We start from the raw sequence: 19,552 nt of genomic DNA, 5'->3' as shown, positions 1-19,552 counted from the left end.
GAGATGTGGAGGAGGCTGTAGGAGGGCAACAACCCAGCAGAAGGACCGCTACTTCCGCCTTTGTGCAAGGAGGAACAGGAGGAGCACTGCCAGAACCCCGCAAAATTACCTCCAGCAGGCCACAAATGTGCATGTGTCTGCTCAAATGGTCAGAAACAGACTCCATGGATGGGTGTTATGAGGGCCACAGGTGGGGATTGTGCTTTCAGCCCAACACCAAGGCTGGTAAATTGGCCATAGGCGCCCTGTGTTCTCACAGATGAAAGCAGGTTCACACTGAGCACGTGACAGATGTGACAGAGTCTGGAGATGCCGTGGAGAACGTTCTGCTGCCTGGTCTCCTCCAGAATGACCGGTTTGGGGTTGGGTCAGTAATGGTGTGGGGTGGCATTCTTTGGGGAGCCGCACAGCCCTCCATGTGCTCGGTAGAGGTAGCTTGTCTGGCATTAGGTACCTAGATGAGATCCTTAGACCCCTTGTGAGACCATATGCTGGCGCGGTTGGCCCTGGGTTCCTCCTAATGCAAGACAATACCAGATCTCATGATGCTGGAGTGTGTCAGCAGTTCCTGCAAGATAAAGGCACTGATGCTATGGACTGGCCTGCCCGTTCACCAGACCTGAATCCAATTAAGCACATCTGGGACATCATGTCTCGCTCCATCCACCGACGCCACAATGCACCACAGACTGTCCAGGAGTTGGCGGATGCTTTAGTTCAGGTCTGGGAGGAGATCCCACAGGAAATCATCCGCCACCTCAACCGGAGCTTGCCCAGGCGTTGTATGGAGGTCATACAGGCATGTAGAGGCCACACACACTACTAAGCCTCACATTGACGTGTTTTAAGGACATTATATCAAAGTTGGATCTAACTGTAGTGTTTTTCCATTTTAATTTTGAGTGTTACTCCAAATCTAGACCTCCATTGGTTAATAAATTTGATTTCCATTGATCATTTTTGTGTAATTGTGTTGTCAGCACATTCAACTATGTAAAGAACAAAGAATTTAATAAGAGTACCTTACTTGTTTAGATCTAGGATATGTTATTTTAGTGTTCCCTTTATTTTTTAAAGCAGTGTATATGTTTATATGTATATTTTCACTGTGACCAATTCTAAACAATCTAGAGAGGTTTAATTTTTTTTCTCAATCACAAAACAGTTCTTTGAGTTTGAGCATGCTGGCTATGACCCCAAATGTCTGAAAGTTAATGTTGCTGGCACCTTTCATCCCTTTTTTTATTTATTCACAGGCTGGGGTAAATGTATAATCCTTCCAGCAACTCCCGTCTGTCGGTCTCCTCCCAGTTGAAAATGCCCAGTAAGCCCCTAAAAAGAACCCCGGCTGGCTCCTTCGAAGGACGACTGACTGGTACCAAATGCATGCCTGCTGACTCAGCTCATCTTCATTTTCATTTTAAATCTTAAAATGCTACTTGTGTGCCTGGTTCGGCCTTTTTAAAATAACTACTTTGTATGATTCCTATTACATGAATCATATATTTTCAATGTTTTATGCATTTCACAGATTTTAATAAGAAACATTTTTTATTTCTTTCTGAATATGTCATGAACGGGTAATGTAAATGGAGATACCACATGCTATAGGACACATGCATATTACGAATGGGGTTGAAAAAAACAAGAAAATTCCAACACAAGAAAACTAGGAAAAGGAAAACAAGAAACATCCGACAGGAGACAGGGTACATTAGACAAAAGACAATGAACCTACAACATGAAGGAAGGAACACAGAGACTAAATAGACACAGGGGTCAATCAAACACAGGTGAGACTGGTTACACAGGTGAGGACAATCGGGGCAATCAGACAGAAGGAAAACACACAGAGAAGCAATGAACACAAGACCAACAACAATGAGGACAACTAAGGAATAATAAAACAACAGAACTCAACACTCTGCTACAGTGCAACATACACAAAACCAAACCAAAACATGACATATACCTCAGCCAGCCCCTTCGGAATTCCTCAAGCCTAGAATTTTGGTTGTCACACAATAATATACTCACATGCATTTAAGGTTGCATCCACTTCATTGCGATTAAAAAAATTGAATTACAGAGCAATGCATTACAGCCCCCAGTGAAAAAGTGATTTTTTTTAAAATTTGGATTCAATCTCACAAATGATGCCATGTCTGCAAACTTGCTATGGCAGACAACTAGAGGCGTTTGGTGCCACTAATTTTTTTTAAAACTATCCATCAAATCAGTTATTAAGTCAACTGTTTGTCAAGTTTAGTGTAATTAACATATCTGATTGTTTTTCCTTTTTAAAGCACATTAACTTAAAAAAAATACAATTAGACGTCAGTATGATATTCTTAAGTCAAATAAAGTTTAGCACTTCACCAACTGTAATTGTCATAAATTAGATAACTTCAAGTTCTGTAAATTTTAGCTTGGATCTTTACTGTCCCACAATTATACAGCAGCTATATCATGTCTTTGTGTATCCAGACCAGAAGTGCATTTATGAGAGAATGTGTATTTACTATCCAAGAAGGCTGTCCTTTCTTCTTAATATATAAGCATTTCTATTTTTAAATAGTGGATATTCCCTGCAATTCCATCCACCAAGACCCATCAAAAGGCTTATTTTTTTTCCTTTTTCCACCAAAATGGACTCTAAAGAGGTCAAACAGTGAAAAGCATTGTGTAATTATTGCATAAGCTCTTTGTGTTCAAGCTTCCTCAGTCAGAACAATTGCTAAAAACACAATTCTGGGCTGAAGAGATTTAATTTGGCCAATAACTGTGTTTCTGGATGAACTCCCTTATAAATACAAAGAGGTGGTACAATAACACTGTTCAATATTTATATGACGTAAATTGTGCATTGTGTTGCTGTTACAGAGAAAGGCAATTGCCGGATGGTTCTTGTTGAACCTAGACATGAACCCACATCAGTTCTCTGAAACATCCGTTTCGGTATCTCACTATGGGACACGCTCCTTGCGCTGTCCCCCAGAAGCAATATTACATTACGCCAGTCTTGACTGGTAGACGGACGTGACGTCGGCTCTCCGGCGGAGGTACATCCTCCTCCTATAAAAGTCCGACGTAACATCCCATCCTCAGTCTAAAACCTCTTCTCGCTCCTAAAAGCAACCTCTCAGAAGGCCGGTGTAGTTAACGGGCTAGCAAACCGTTCATAAAACGAGTTAACCGCTCGTTACCTTCAGTCTACACAAGCCGACTGAGCCGGTAGCTGGTCTGTCCCCAAACACTTACTTCCGGCGCTGTGAGCTACGGCTGCCTCTCCTGCAGCTCTCTCTCTTTAGTTTTTTCTTAACGTTTTTTTAAAACTTTTTAGCCTTTTGTTTACTCTTCCCTGCGAAGAGATCGTATGCTTTATATATCCTATGGATACACTTAAGTTTAATACCCGACCAGGAGCCAGGTTTCTCACTTTTTCTCGTGAGGAACTGCTGGCTCTAAGGACAATGGGACACGCCGGGGTACAACACCCCATACCGGAGGAGTTAAAGAGGAAGACGAGGGGCTGCAAGGCTGGAGCCAAGGTAAAAACCGAGAAAGCGGAGAAACGGAGGCGATACAAGCCATCGATTCCCTCCGTCATCATGGGGAATGTGAACTCACTGCCGAACAAGATCGACGAGCTGTCCGCACTGAACAACCAGCGGATCTACCGTGAGAGTTTGTTTATATTTACGGAGACATGGCTAACTAACCTAGTACCGGATGCTAACGTAAACATGTTGGGATTCACTGCCGTGAGAGCCGACAGAGACACGAAAGCGAGCGGGAAAAGTAAAGGTGGGGGACTCATCATGTATGTTAACAACTGCTGGTGTAACCCAGGACATATCTCCGTAAAGACAGTCTCATGTTGCCGGGACCTCGAGCTGCTAGCTGTTAGCCTGCGGCCTCACTATCTACCGAGGGAGTTCAGTCACGTGATCGCCATCTGTGTTTACATCCATCCGAATGCGCACGCAGCCACTGCATGTGAGAAAATCCACTCTGTCACTGCTCGACTGCAGACACGGCACCCTGAGGCACTCTGGTGATTTTAATCATGCAACTTTGGACTCAAGTTTGGCTGTTTTTAATCAAGTTGTGGACTGTCCTACACGAAACAACAGGACAATAGATCTCATGTATGTTAATGTGAAGGATGCATACAGAGCGACAACTTGGTTCACCTACAGGCATCTTACACCCCCCTGGTCCAAAAGCTGCCGGTTAAAACCCGATCCATCAGGAGGTGGTCCCCAGAGATGGAAAGTGCCCTCAGAGACTGTTAAAACACCACAGACTGGGAGGTGCTGATGGATCCGCATGGTGAGGATATAGAGGGGATGACACACTGTGTGACGGATTACTTGAACTTCTGCGTCGACGTGGTCGCCCCTGTTAAGACTGTCCGCTGTTTCCCTAATAACAAGCCATGGGTAACGCGGGACGTTAAGGCTGTCCTTAACAAAAAGAAGGCTGCCTTCAGGAGCAGAGACAGGGAGGCCATGAAGGCAGCACAGCAGGAGGTCAAGTGCTGTGTGAGGGAAGCAAAGGACACCTACAGGAGAAAGGTGGAACAAAAGCTGAGGGAAAACAACATGAGGGAGGTCTGGGAAGGTGTGAGGACCATTACAGGTCACAACACAAAGACCAGGGCCGCAGGGGGAACAATGGAGAGGGCAAACGAACTGAACGACTTCTTCAACCGGTTCGACCAGCCCCTGCCCCCCCTCTCCCACCCTCACCACAGCCATCTCTCCTCCTTCCCTCTGCACACCTCCCCCCGGAAACCACAACACCCCCCTCCTCAACACAATCTCACGCCCCATCTTACCACAGACCAGGTCAAAGGACAGCTGAGGAAGCTCCAACCCAGGAAAGCAGCAGGTCCGGACAAAGTGTGTCCAAGGCTATTGAAGACCTGCGCTGATGAACTGGGGGAACCACTACAACGGCTCTTCAACCTTAGCCTGCAGCTAGGGAGAGTGCCCATCCTATGGAAGACATCATGCATCGTTCCGGTTCCAAAGAAGAACCGGCCCAGCGAGCTGAATGACTTCCGACCGGTGGCACTCACTTCACACCTAATGAAGATGCTGGAGCGACTCCTCCTCAGCCTACTCAGACCCCAGGTACAACACGCCCAGGACTGCCTGCAGTTCGCGTACCAGCCAGGTGTCGGTGTGGAGGATGCCATCCTGTACCTGCTACATCAAGCCCACTCCCATCTGGATAAGGGAAGCGGCACTGTGAGGATCCTCTTCTTGGACTTCTCCAGTGCTTCCAACACTATCCAGCCCCCCCTGCTCCGGGACAAACTGAGCGGGATGGGAGTGGACCCCCACCTAGTGAACTGGATCTCCGACTACCTCACGGGCAGGCCTCAGTACGTCAGGCTGATGGACATCACGTCTGACACTGTGGTCAGCAGCACGGGAGCCCCCCAGGGCACAGTGCTGGCCCCTGTTCTCTTCACCCTGTACACCTCGGACTTCTGCTACAACTCCGAGCTGTGTCACATACAGAAGTACGCTGACGACACAGCCATTGTCGGGTGTATCAGGGACGGCAGGGAGGAGGAGTACCGGACACTGGTGGGGGACTTTGCTGCATGGTGCCACACGAACCAGCTACAGCTCCACACCTCTAAGACCAAGGAGCTGGTCATTGACTTTGGGAGGTCCAGACAGAGGATGCAACCTCTTCTGTTAGAGGGAGCTGAAGTGGAGGCTGTGGACTCCTACAAATACCTCGGGCTGTGTCTAGACAATAAACTGGACTGGGCAACACACACCAACCACCTGTACGGGAAGACACAAAGCAGGATGTACTTCCTAAGGAGACTGCGGTCCTTTAACATCTGCAGCAAGCTGCTGGGGATGTTTTACCAGTCCGTGGTTTCCAGCGTGCTTTTTTACACCGTGGTATGCTGGGGGGGGGGGGGGGGGGGGGGGCAGCATATCCAAACAGCACACATCCAGACTGGACAAACTGATCAGGCGGGCCGGCTCTGTGGTCGGCATGAAGCTGGACTCTCTGGTGACGGTGGCAGAGAAGAGGACACTGGACAAACTGCTGGATATTATGGACAATGCCAGCCACCCTCTGCACACCGTCATCAGCAACCAGAGGAGCCGTTTCAGTGAGAGACTGCTCCTTCCCAAGTGCAGAACCAACAGACTCAAAAACTCCTTTGTCCATCATGCCATCACGCTCTACAACTCCTCACTTGGGGGGGGGGAGGACCAGAGCACACGGGACAGAGGGGTAGGAGTTGGAGCGTCTTTCTTTCTTTCTTTCTTTCCTTCTACCCTCACTGTGCAATAACACATGGACACTTTCACTCGTATGTGCAATAATAATCTCAACCAAGTGCAATAATTGCAACAATAATCACTGCCTTTTTTTGTATATTTTGCTTCCTCCATGCATATTTCTGGTATATTCCTTCCAATGGAAGAGTGTTCTATTATTGATGCTATATTATTCTGTATATTGTTACTTACAATACATTTTTTGTATTTTGTGTTACATTTTTGATCTTTATTTTGTACTATTATTGTATATGCTGCTGGAACCTAAATTTCCTGAGGGAGTCATCCCAAAGGATCAATAAAGTTTAGTCTAAGTCTAAGTCTAACAGTAGCTACCGCGGCTAACCACCATACTAGCCGCCGCAGTTAGCCACCATACTAGCTGCCACAGTTAAGTCACCAAACTAGCTGTCACAGTTGGCCACCATACTAACTGCCTCCTGCTTCTTGACTTTTATTGATGAAGCTTCCTGACACGGTGCTTACACTTTTCTCTCGCCATGGAAAAGGGCAGGCTGCCGGCCAGGCTGTGCACGTGTGGTAACAAGATAGCCGGGGCAGATACCCACTCTGTATGCAGTGTGTGCCTCGGGCTGCAACACCCCCGGGACGCACTGTCAACCCAGGCTACTTGTGAACACTGTGCGCGCTTTTCTCTGAAAATTCACTGTCGCAGGCTGGCACGCCAAGCCAACCTGTCGGCCAAGGACCCTATGTTGGGGGTTACCACGCCGCCACATCAGGGGACTTCAGAGGACGCCCAGGGTGATACTGACGCCATCACTCTACTGTGGGTGGTGCGTGCAGCAGCAACCCAGACCCACCTGTCAACGCGGACCTGCATGAAACCTGCAAGAGGGCAGCTGCAAAGCTGGGCATTGCGTGGCCTGAAGTCTTCACCGAGACCACCACGTCTCGCTACGAAGGAAAAAGGCTGCCGAAGGCAAAACTCTCTACCAGGCAGTACCTCCCGGTCTTCCCGGAGTGCCTGGAGGAGGCTACCCGGTCCTGGAGCAACCCCCTGACCGCCAAAAACCCTGTCCGGGGTGGGTCAGCTTTAGACTGGGCCGACATGGAAGAGAAGGGATTTTCACATCTACCTCCAGTCGAGCCTCTGTTGGCGTGTCACCTCCACTCCTCCCAAAAGTCCACCATGACTTCTGCGAGCCTCTCTTTGCGTTCAAGAGCTGACTGTTTCCAGTCCTCACTGACTGAGAAAGGCTATAAGGCAGTGGCTATGTCTGTCAGGGCCCTGAACGCATCATCCCTGCTGCTGGCTTACCAGGCGGAGTTGGAGGACGACATGGCAACCTCTCCTACCCCAGCCTTGTGGGAAGAGCTGTACGTGGTTACGGACCTCTGCCTGCGCCTTCACAGGTGTGCTGTGCAGCAGTCGGGGAGGGCTATGGCCCTGATGGTCTCTCAGGAGAGGGCGAGATGACTCAACCTGTCCAGCCTCTCTCACAAGGAGAAGACCCAGCTTCTCGACGTGCCCGTGGACCTGAAAGGCTTATTCAGCCCGGCGGTGGCCACGATGCAGAGACGCTGCGAGGAAAAGAAGAAAGAGGGAGAAGCACTGCAGCTGTGTCTGCCCAGGAAAGTGCTCCCCTCCCATCCTCCCGCAGCTCGGCAGATGTTTGCTCAAGTGGTGGCGAAGCCAGCTTACCGCATTCCCAAACGCCAGCCCCAGCCTCAGACAAGCAGCCGGAGCCAGGGCAAACCGCCTGAGATGAAAGGTGCTTGGGCTAAGAAACCATTCGCTCCCAGTGTGGCGCCGAGAGACCAGGTGAGCGCTCCGGTCACTCAGGGGGCAATGAAGAAGCGGCGCACCACTTGATGCGCTGCCGGACAGGCGGGACGGCGGGCTCAGCCAGACGCCCACACCATCCCACCCGGGCAACGTTCTGTTCCAAGTAATGTTCAGAGAGGCATGTTCCAAGCCCCTCAAGAGTTGCGCACAGGCCACGACGGAGCCGTCAGTTTGCCGCCGTATGAAGAGGAGGAGGGTCGGACCCGTGGTGAGATCCGCCAAGCTCCAACCGAGTCGCACAAGCACACACCAGTGTCCTCCCTTTCATGTAAAACATTCAATAAATATGTTTCCTTACGCGCATCCAGGCATCTCTTCAAAAAAGAAAACAATGGAAATAATAAAGGAACAGAACGGGGCTGCACAGACTCGTGCTTCTGGGGGACAGCATGAGGAGCGTGTCCCATAGTGAGATACCTCACTCGTGTTTCAGAGAACCGGGGTTAATTTCTTAACCTAAAGTTCATGTCCACTAATTCTTGAGCAGTGATTTATTTGGATGGAGAAAAGTCAAACCAGGGTGTGACAGGACTCAATGTTGAATTGTTGTTGTTGTATTGTGTAGCCATGAGTGGAATTTTGTGACACAAATCTTGTGATCATCAAAATGGTCATCGCAAAGGGTCTCCTTTCCTGGCATTTAAAGGAAATGATCAATCTTTAACATGGTTTATGTGTAAAATCCATAATAAAAAGATAGCTCAAGACGTTTTACTAAAAGAGCAAGTCTATCCCTTACTATATACTATATGTTTATATATATTTATCGGCACATATGTTTGTCATTTTACAGCAATGATTATTTTGTTTTGCTCTTTTTCTATGAACTGTTACCTGGTGAAACCAAGAGTCAAGTTTTTGCTTCTTCTTAAGACAATTTTGGTAGTCAGTGATATTCCAGTAAGTATTCCAACCAATACAATCATGAGGTAGTTTATTCCCATCCACAGCAGCATTTCCTTAAAGGGATATTTGTGTTTTTAAGCACGGTTGTATGAGGTACTTCTCAATACGATACAATACAAAAAAATGCCCTGAGAGCAGCCAATTCATGTTACATTGAAAATACTATAAGGTGCTCTAAGAACAGTATTACAGTATGGCCTCTTAGACCCTGAACACTCTACGTTAGCTGTAATCCATTTACCATTAAAGTGATTCACTATTCCACTCATTAGTCTACAAAAAAACAAGACTCTCGTAACCACATAGCCACAGGGCAGATTGTAAGAGTTGGATGCATAATGCAGATAATTTAACAACAAAGATGAAAATAAACACAGTAATAACACTATGGCAACAGATTCCCCTCTAACTATTTTGACTGAGTGGTCCTGGAGTTCAAAGCACCTCCCCCTTAAGATGATCACTTAACGGGTCACACATGGACCCCTTTCTTTTTCTGGTGTGCAGCCTACTTCTTCTATTGCCAGCAAAACAGCTCAGATCACCAACATGTGGAATGGAGTTGTTCACAGAAGAACAAATCTCATCAAGAAAAACAAAATTTTAACAAAATCAGTGCTCTGTCCAAAGTGTGATATATGTTCACCACAACAACAAAAAGGTCTTACCTTAGACATGTCAAAGGGAAAATGCAAATGAATCCCTAGTAGCCATGCCTTAAGCCTGTATTGTGTAATGATAATGTTTACTGAGCAGAAAAGCTCAGGCTGCACAATGAAAGCCAGTTGTGTAGAAAGGGCTAATTCCAACTTCACTAATCTTGGAGACTTTGAACATTCTTCATTGCAGACTGCTCACAAAAGTACTGATTGCATGTTCAAGAAAGCTAATGTTTAAGCCACACCTCACACTTTGTAAGTGTAATATACCGTACATTACATTTAGAATAGAATTATACTACCTGTATGACAACAAGGAGTGTCCTTGCAGTCACATCACATAGGTGTAAGTATTTGTTTGTAGCATGTCCAGAGAAGTGTTACCAAGGTGGCATAAAGTCTACAGTATGTGCACACATGAATGGAAAACATTTTTTACCCGTTCTCCTATCTCCTATTTTCATTTAAAGCTACTAGCAGCATTACAGACACAAAAGAAGTCTTCTGGCATCACTTAGGTTCAAGTGTGGTGAAGAAACCAAACAAAGTTTCTAAAATTATTGACCTGATGCATGGAACTAAATTAAGTTGCTGTTGAATTCTAATTTATCACCACTCTTGCCCATTTCAAATCCAAATGAACAAAAAATCTACAAGAGACCATGTCATGATGATGCTTTGTGAAATTCTACAGACGTATTCTTTAATGTTAAAATTCAGCTCTAATTCCAACATGGGAAAGTGGATTTTTTGTTTATAATTTACAGATCTGAACTGCTTGGGTTGTTATAGTAAAGTGTTTCGTTTAGTCCGTCATAGTGTGGCAAGAAAAAACTTCCCTTTAACATGCAGAAATCTTCAGCAGACCCGGGCTCATGACGGAACAGCCATCTGCTAAACTGTGATGGGCTTGAAATGGGATGGGGGAGATTGGACATGATGCAGAAAGAAGGGTAGAATAGTGTCATGACCACTGCTTAATCCTGGCCTGCAGTGTGTGTGTGTGTTCTTGATTGCAGGAGTGGACTCAGGTGTGTAGGAGTTGGGCTGCAGCTGCTCTTCATCTTCAATCAACTCTGCTACAAATACTGGGCTTCAACTCCACCACTCTGCCAGATCTTAGACTCTGTTTACGCAGTCAGTCGTGTTCTAGCTGCTTATCAGAAAATCCTATTTCCTATTGTTCAGTACCTATCATTCTAACCTTGTTCTCCTTCGTTGACAGTTTCCCGGCGCTCAACTCCTGCCTCCATCCCACTCCTGCAACTATCTGGATTCCTCAGACAACTCTTCATCCCAGCAGACTCAAACGCACCAGCTCGACTCGGCCCTTGACACCCCACTGAACTTCAGGATCTTCATAGAGTCCTGTTGATCATTAAACTTCCTTTTGCACCTGCTTCCTGCCTCCGACTCTGTGTTCTGCATTACTGGGTTCTCGAACTCTTAGCCCTGCCTAACAGATAGGATAGGATGGGGGGGGATGGCAGGTCCTTGTTTGGGGTTTAGGTTAGTAACTTCAATATAAAGATAGTGACAAACGGTAATCAGTCTATTCCACCAGGCAGTCAGGAGACTCAACTCCCTCCCCTCTGCCCCTACAGCATCTGTCATCACCCCCTCCACCTGCTCGCTTGCTCCCCTAATTCACACACTCTAAAAACTCTGGTACTGCACAGCCGTTTGTCTCTGCTATTTGCACTACACTACAACACACTACCTCACTTTTAACTTAATCTGTATTCTGTTTATATTGTTAATCTTGTAATTTATCTACATACTGCTTCCATGGTGCAATATTCACAAGTGCCCTTGTCTGTTAATTGTCTGTTGATTGTCTGTCGTTCGTTATTTGTTGTCCCAAATGTCTTTAGTTAAGTTCTGCTGCTAAGAATTTGTTTTATAGTATTGCTTTTTTTTTAATTGCTATTTTTTATTTAAATTTGTCATGGTTATTGTTATTCTTTAGTGCTCTTTTTATGCACTGCAGGTTTGCACTGCGGGTTGAGGGGATTGCAATTTCATCTGTTCTGTATGTTTAACATGGACCATATTTGACAATAAAGCCTACGTTGAACCTTGAACCTTGAACCTTGAAAGTACCTAGTGTGTCTGCCTCCTGGACCCCGACTAGTAGACGATTCCAAAGGAGCGGTGCCTGATAACTGAAGGCTCTACCTCCCATAGTACTTTTAGAGACAATAGGCACCACGAGCAGGCCTGCATTCTGGGAGCGTAATGTTCTTAATGGGTAGTATGGTACAATTAACTCTTTAAGATAGGATGGTGCCTGACCGTTTAAAGCTTTGTAGGTGAGAAGAAGGATTTTAAATTCTATTCTAGATTTTATAGGGAGCCAGTGGAGAGAAGCCAATACAGGAGTAATGTGGTCCCTTTTCCTAGTTCTAGTCAGAACACGAGCTGCAGCATTTTGGACTAGCTGAAGGGTCTTTAGAGATTTACCATAGCACCCTGATAAAAGAGAATTACAGTTATCCAACCTGGAGGTAACAAATGCATGAACTAGTTTTTCAGCATCATTTTGCGACAGGATCTGCCTGATCTTAGAGATACTACGAAGGTGAAAATAAGCTGTCCTTGAAATTTATAACACCTTAGTTAATGAAGATCAGTGTTTGGGGAGCAGAAATCTACTCCTCCAGATGAAGCTTTAACCCTCTACTTAAGTTAACCTGTCCAGTGAAGTCCCTGAATAATAATCGAGCACACTTTCAGTTTTTTTTTTCATGCAACCTCCATGATTTTTTCCCATGTTTCCCATAATTAATATCAAAATCCAATTTAACCATGAGGAATGGCCTTGTTCTATTATGATTCTACTTTAACTTGAATTAGGAAGAACTAACTTTTTGTATTAAGCTTAGTAAAACCCTTTTCCTATATCTTAAATGATATTGGGACTGTCACTAACAGTCAAGAAGCTAAAGATTAAAATCTCTTTAGAGAATGTTTGATAAGCCACACATGACACAGAAAAAGAGATTAAGATCAGTATGCTTTATTAATAAGATATCAGTGCAGAAAAACAAACTTCCTATTGGGTATAAGCCCCCCGTATAACGATAACAATGATAGCAATATATAATAATAACAAGAGCATTACAGCTTTTAAGCCAATAACAAATGCAATCAGCTAATAACTGTACTGTATGACTTTGACAAAAAGAAACACGTAGCTGATCATAGATCCCATGAGGAAAAAATAAAAGAAAAAAACCCATTGTTACAAGAGACACTAGACATAATGCTGATATCGTCTTTAAAGAGAACGAGCAATGACTGAGTGGATCAAACCTGAAATGTTTAATCCCATTTGTTTTGAGGGAAACCCTTCAAGCAGCACAGTTTATTTTGCACTACTAGGACAGGTGATAGGCCATCTAGAGTTAAAATACAGAGCCGAAGCCACGTCCATTTTTAGCTTAGGTTCAATGCTAAATTCAAAACATTTTTATTCATTCATTTTAACCAACACCTATTCCTTTGAATTTCTTCACACCTGTGGATAAATGCATATCTAACATTTGTATATTCCTTAATTTTAAGATAAGGTAAAACTTAACCTCTTATGAAACAATTACAAAAGTGTACATACAGAAACATTATTTTTTGGTTCTGAATGAAACGGTGACAAAATGATACATTTGTAGACCATTGTAGACCATCTTGGAGAAGCAAAGGGATTTTTAAAAAAAGGGCGGGGCTTTCACTCTGCCATAATTTATATTTTTAAATTCAACATCCATCTAACCAACTCTTTACACATACATGAACACAATTTAATTAAATCTCATCATTTACTAAAAAGTTCATCTGAGGCTCTTCTCTTTCCACGTCGATGTTTCATAACGTTTTATGTAGCACTATAAACAACTTGGTTTTCCAAAACTTAGATCATAATTCTATACTACACTGTAAATCTGCAATATTTAAACAGGCTCTAAGGGGCCTTCCTGTAAACTGAATGCTCCCCAAAAATGGATTTCAATAATTTATCACAGTGCAGAACACAAGACATTTCAAAGTATTCTGTACTGTACATGCTCTCTAAAGAAAAGTATTACATTTTTGATTTTCAACAGAAATTAAAACTGTTCATTTGAGCAGTAGATATGACAAAAAAGTCAAAACAAGTTGTGCTCCGGAGTCTTTAAATAAATTGATGAGAGGGCTGTTGAGAGCACAAACAAAGAGAGATCTTGTCGAGTGCAGAAGTTGAGAGATTTGCATCAGTGGGCAGGCTGAGCAGGATGTATCTCTCTTAATGTGTCACTGAACCCAACATAATTTCTATTCATGTTTGGAACTGTTAAACTATTTTCACTGCCAATACTCGCTCTCAGGGTGCTTTAGTTTAGATATTGTAATTAATCTAAACTGCAGTGTTTGGTTTAATACCTTTTACATCACTGCATCATGATGCCTGTAGTAAAGCTGCATGATTCAACAATTGAATCAAAAAGTGTTTTTTGCTGCACGACGAGGCACATGTTAAGAGAATTTGATTCAAGCACAATATGCAAGCAAAGCATGCTTATATATTTGAACTCTGAACCCTGACCCCTCCCATGATAACTATTTCTGTGCAATCAACATTATTCAACTAATCCTAAGAACCAACAAGCAGCTCCATCAACAAACCGACTGTCAGGTCGTTTGGCGAGCTGGTGAATTATTCCCATCTTTAAACAAACTTTGACTCATCATCACCAGGAGATCTACGATGGACTCCAACAGGGTTCAACTTTTGTTATATTATCCTTAACTATGTTGGTCTTTTATTTGGATCTAACATCAGAGAACATCAGAATATATCAGAGGAGGCTATGAAGAAGCTGTGGACTTGAAACTTAATAACTAAGGGCTTATTATGAAAATCAGCCAGAACTGTGACATTGTGTCCCCAATTTTCAATGTTTTTCAGTTTTTCCCAACTAAATACCGAAATAGTCAAGGTGCCAAAGAGGCAATTTTGATGCATTGTCTTTTTTTTCTTTTTTAAAAATGTAAAATAACTCACATTAGAAACAATGTCATGTAAAGATTTCATTTCAAAATAGACCCGAGGGTTGATGTAAGTTTGAGGGACAAGCTGTGCACTTGAAGGGTTAACTCGTTTATGTTGAGACAAAAGTCATGATGAGGCACATTGTATGGAAGGATATTACCTTTAAAGATAATTTCAGCAAAAACATGAAGCAGAGAATGTTACAATAAAGTGTTAGTGGCCCAAGAGCTGCAATAAAAGTTCTAAAAAACAACACTTACATAATGCAACTTTAAAACTGTGTGATTACTGATGTGGCAACTCCTCCTTCAACCAAATGCTACATATCTTAAAAGTGAAACTTATAAAACTGATAGTTTAATCTGAAGTATTATGCGTTATTTATTTATCATTTTGTTTTCATTATCTTCTTGAAAGCATAAACCAAATATAGTACTGCCCATCCAACAGACTCTTTTTTAGGGATAGAATATGAAGGATAGAACACATGAGCGAGAAACAAAACCAAAATGTCACAACACAGAAACAGCATGAGAGGAATTGACACTGCGAGGAATTTCATTCTGCATAAATTGGGGGGGTCCTAGATATGGTCAAAGTACCAGTACACATGAACACTCAAAACATTATCTAAAACATTAGTTTTGTCTTCTTTTAAATACGTAACTTATGTGTACAAAGCTCTATCACTGATACCGAAAAGTGGTCCATACAATGACATTAACCTCAAAAAATGAGAATAAAAAAAAGAAAAGAAAAACACTTTGAGCACAGGATAGAAGAGGGAAACAGTGTTTTCACTAAAGAGCAAACTGTTGATTATATTACTGACATTATTTCGTTGAAAATTAGTTTGTAGTTTGAATAATAATCGAACCTTAGCCTTAATCCATTGCCATTAAAATTACTAAAAACACTCTCCTGAAAGCTTTTTTATAATGGCAGCCACAGCGTATCCAATTGCAAGAAAAACTGGCCTTGTCCTAATCCTTAAAAATTATACAAACACTCCACATTCAAGTCTGTGCTGCACTCAAACCAAAGTTTACGCTAATGCTGCTATATACATCTAATAATGAGAGAGAGAAAGTGATCATGCACTTCTCTGCTGTCATGTGACCTTACACTGCCCAATTTGTGCAGTGGTGTGAAGTGGACGCAAAAGGGGTACAGTGTGTGTGTGTGTGTGTGTGTGTGTGTGTGTGTGTGGGGGGGGGGGGGGGGGGTTCAAGAAATCTTTATTTAGTTATACAAGCCAAATCAAAGTTATTTGAAATGTCCTATTGTTTGTTATTGATGAGCACAAATGCTAACTACTCCAGTGGCACTCTGGACACTGACAACCTTATCAGCAAAATATTATCTAAACCCTAAACTTCTCCACGTGATTTGGTTGTCTTAACCCTTACTGTGATAATTCCACAATGTTAACCACATGTTAATAATTGACAGTCTACTAAGATGACAGGTGTGAGGACATGTTGCCTTATAGTGACACCTGTTCAGGGCAATAATTCATTGGTTGGTACAGGAGTATGCAGCAAAATAACTATTTTATAGCTCATTCTGGGTTACAGGATTTTTTGTTTGTATGTACAGTAAGTGCCTGCCTTCCAGTATTGCAATAAATTCAATTAAACAGCATTACCATGCATATACATTTTTTTAAGTGCATATTCTACCTTCTAACTCTGCAGTTGTACTTAAAAAAGAAATTGACTTGAAGGATTGGTGCCCCCATTCCCCCTCTTACCCCTGTCCCTCATATGGTCCTTTCACACCACTGCTTTACTGGACTCTGAGAAGTGTCTTTGTGGGTCTAAAAAAATCAAAACTCTTTTAGTGTGTGCAAGTCAGATTCTATGTACAAACTATGAATTTAGTGAACACAGCTGGCTTTGCTGCCGACTAAAGAGGCTTAAGCTCAACAAGATAATTGCACGTTAAGAAAGAACCCTGTAGTTACACAAGCTACTTACATGACTGACAGATTTAAGAAGAAAATATAAAAACCCCCAAACATTTAAGCTACATGTATTGCATTATATATTTATTAGTGTGCCTGTGAGTCAGACAAGAAAAATAAGAATCTGGTAGGTGGAGTAAAAACATAAAAAAAGCCAAAGAGGAGAAACAAAGCAGTATTGATAAGGTAAAGTGTCTGGTCACCTTAGATTAAATAACTATCAAATAAAAGCTACACTGTTTCAATTTAATGACATGAAACTATTAAAATGTTTAATAACTGAACAAAACATCATAATGTAGTTATCATTAAAGATGACACAAACTGTGAAAGTTCTGAGAATCAGAATCTCACTCAATGAAGACACTGCACTCTGCTGTTACTTAAACACAGCAGTGATTATGATAAAGTGACTCAGGTGAGAAGAGGAAGGCCAACGGCTTGTCTGCATATATGAGTGTCGGTCTTTATTAAAGGCCTGAGCAGAGTTGGGTATCATTTCGGTCCTGATTGTGCCATTGTCATTCAGTTTTGGTTCTTAGCTTTTGTAGGAGAATTAAATAAAACCAAAATATGCAAATAAAAGAAAAAAAGGGTAAGCAATTCTTAACTTAAGGTGAGCATTATCCAATACATTAACTAATGCTTTCAGCCTCACACTGTACTAGACCAAATCTACACTAATTATCAATACCTGGAATCTTATTTTTGGCACTATCTTAAATTATAGCATGGCAGTGATTTAAAAAATCATCTTTTGGAAGGGAAAAACATAAGCAGAATTCATGTTTTAATGATTTTTTTTATTTTCAAATATGATTTAAATTCAGAACCAGTTTATGATACCCAACTGTTCCTCAAAGCTACAGCTGAAATTAGAAAAGGAGACTGGGCCTAACTGCTGACCACAAAGTAAACCACAGTTTGTTAATAGGTAGTATAGTACCTTCTCTTCAGAGCTAAACAGATTAGCTGATAAAGAAAAGGTATGTTGGGCAGGGGACTGAGCTGCATGGAGGACATATCAGGGTGTGGGTCTCTGACCTCGACTAGGTCTGGGGTAAGACTTGGTTGAAGCTTGTATTCAAACTTATCAGTAACCGCCTGAATGTAGCTTCTACAGGCACGGCTGCAGACGTGCGAGCATGACTTTAAGGCAAGTTATGTGTTTGAATTTCCTGCAATGTTACCCCTTCAAACCAAATGAAGCTTTTGTATTGTTGCAACATTTTTCACATCGATATTTGTAACTGTGTTGATCTTGTACACTTAGTAACCAATATTTTATTTTCAATGTAGGCAACTTTTGTATACTTGTTGTTGTACACTCAACCTGTCTCTGATTGGTGTCCAAAGCTTTAGTAATGAGGGGTGTAAGTGGCTTAACCCAGATAAGCTTGTGTAGATGGTCTATGTGCAAAGCTATGAAGAAACAGGAACCAGACTGTGGGTCGGATGCAAATAAGCTAAGTAAGACAGGATGTGGTTATGAATACCATTCCCTATAGGCGCTTAGCTTCATGGCGCTCAGAGGGCCCAGAGGTATTAATGCAAAGAAAGGTTTAAGTCTGGGGCTGCAGACGAGTTACGGAATGGGGGCTCTAGGTGGCCTGGTCCAGAGCTCTCAGCAAGTCACAACCCTGGAGGAGGTGCAGGGTCCCCTGCAGAGGAACGTTGACCTCGCAGTCGTAACGGGTCAACTCTGGCAGGTAGGAGGACTCAAAGGAAGTGCCCAGTAAACAACTGGCAACACCTGGAAAATTGCAGAAATAGAAGAAAAGTAGAAAAATTAAACAAATATGTCGAGGATTCCTTCCAGCTGGACAGGTACGTATCAGTAACAATCAGTAGCATATCAAACATGTTTGTGAAGTGAAATATTCTGCCAGATATTAAAGTAGGTGATTTGAACTTTAAGTCACTGAACATCTGATTGAAATTACTAAAGGACTGAAATTACTTGATAAAGAGACTCTTTCAAATATATAAATGTATAAATTTAGTTATACAAAGATAATACCACCCCAGCACTGAAAGGGTAAAAACCAAAAGATGTAAAATAAACCTTTTGTTTAATGAATCAGATTGAAGGTGGTTGAACTCACCCTCAGTCTTGTTATACTGGGAATAGTTGCAGCTCTTTTGGGGAAAGTGTTTCTCATTTGCACCACCTGTCCAAGCTCCTGGATACTGAGACTTCCTGTGTTGCTGCAGACATGAAGACATACTGCCAGGCATCATCCTCCCCACACTTGAATCTAAGATGGATTAAAAGCATACAAATAGTTGCTGGGTGGAACAGAAGGAAACGTAAGACATGTTGCAAACACTGTAACACAAAGTGGGAGCTCGTACCTGCCAGTGATCCTGCACTGAGGGAGCGATCCATGCTGCCAAAACTGTCACTCCTCATCTTTTTCCACATGATGTCTGATGGTTTATTTTCACCCTGGAACACAAACAAACAGCTTCTTAATGTGCTGCTTTTTCTAATAACAAAAGACCCTGAGAACAAAGACCCTGCTTTGTCTTTCACCATAATCAGATCAAGTAGAATGTTCTCTGTTACTTGTCTATTATTAAGCCGCTTATTACAAACAAGCTAAAGCTAAGCTACATTCATTCATTACATTATTGATGTTATTATTTGATCAATTACTGTTTTTCATGAGATGACTGAAATGCCCATTTTATCCAAACAGTTTTTTTTTTAAATATGAAGTTTCTGTGACATCAACCATTGGTGGTAATTGATTTGTTTAAAATGCTATCACCTAACTTTTGATCAATCCAGCAACACGCAAAAACACAGAGCTGAGGCGGACCTTATGCCACTTTGCAAACAGCTACAAAACAGGT

At 42.7% G+C, this 19,552-nt stretch overlaps 1 protein-coding gene across 1 annotated transcript in view; it reads right to left on the bottom strand.

The window, feature by feature from the left end:
* Positions 1-16,760: 16,760 nt before the first annotated feature.
* epas1b (endothelial PAS domain protein 1b) overlaps positions 16,761-19,552 on the bottom strand; it is a 50,759-nt gene continuing 47,967 nt past the window's right edge. Inside the window, exons 14-16 of the mRNA XM_079362629.1 lie at positions 19,049-19,142; positions 18,799-18,951; positions 16,761-18,446 (exon numbers count right to left, since the gene is read on the bottom strand). Of these exons, the coding sequence (XP_079218755.1) occupies positions 18,295-18,446; positions 18,799-18,951; positions 19,049-19,142 (399 nt within the window). The 3' untranslated portion in view covers positions 16,761-18,294. The remainder of the gene's footprint in view (positions 18,447-18,798; positions 18,952-19,048; positions 19,143-19,552) is intronic.

The sequence above is a fragment of the Symphodus melops genome, assembly GCF_947650265.1.
Source record: "Symphodus melops genome assembly, chromosome: 15".
Classification (NCBI taxonomy): Eukaryota; Metazoa; Chordata; class Actinopteri; order Labriformes; family Labridae; genus Symphodus; species Symphodus melops.
The sequence above is the reverse complement of the archived record's forward strand: the minus strand, read 5'-3'. Positions and strand labels throughout refer to the sequence as shown.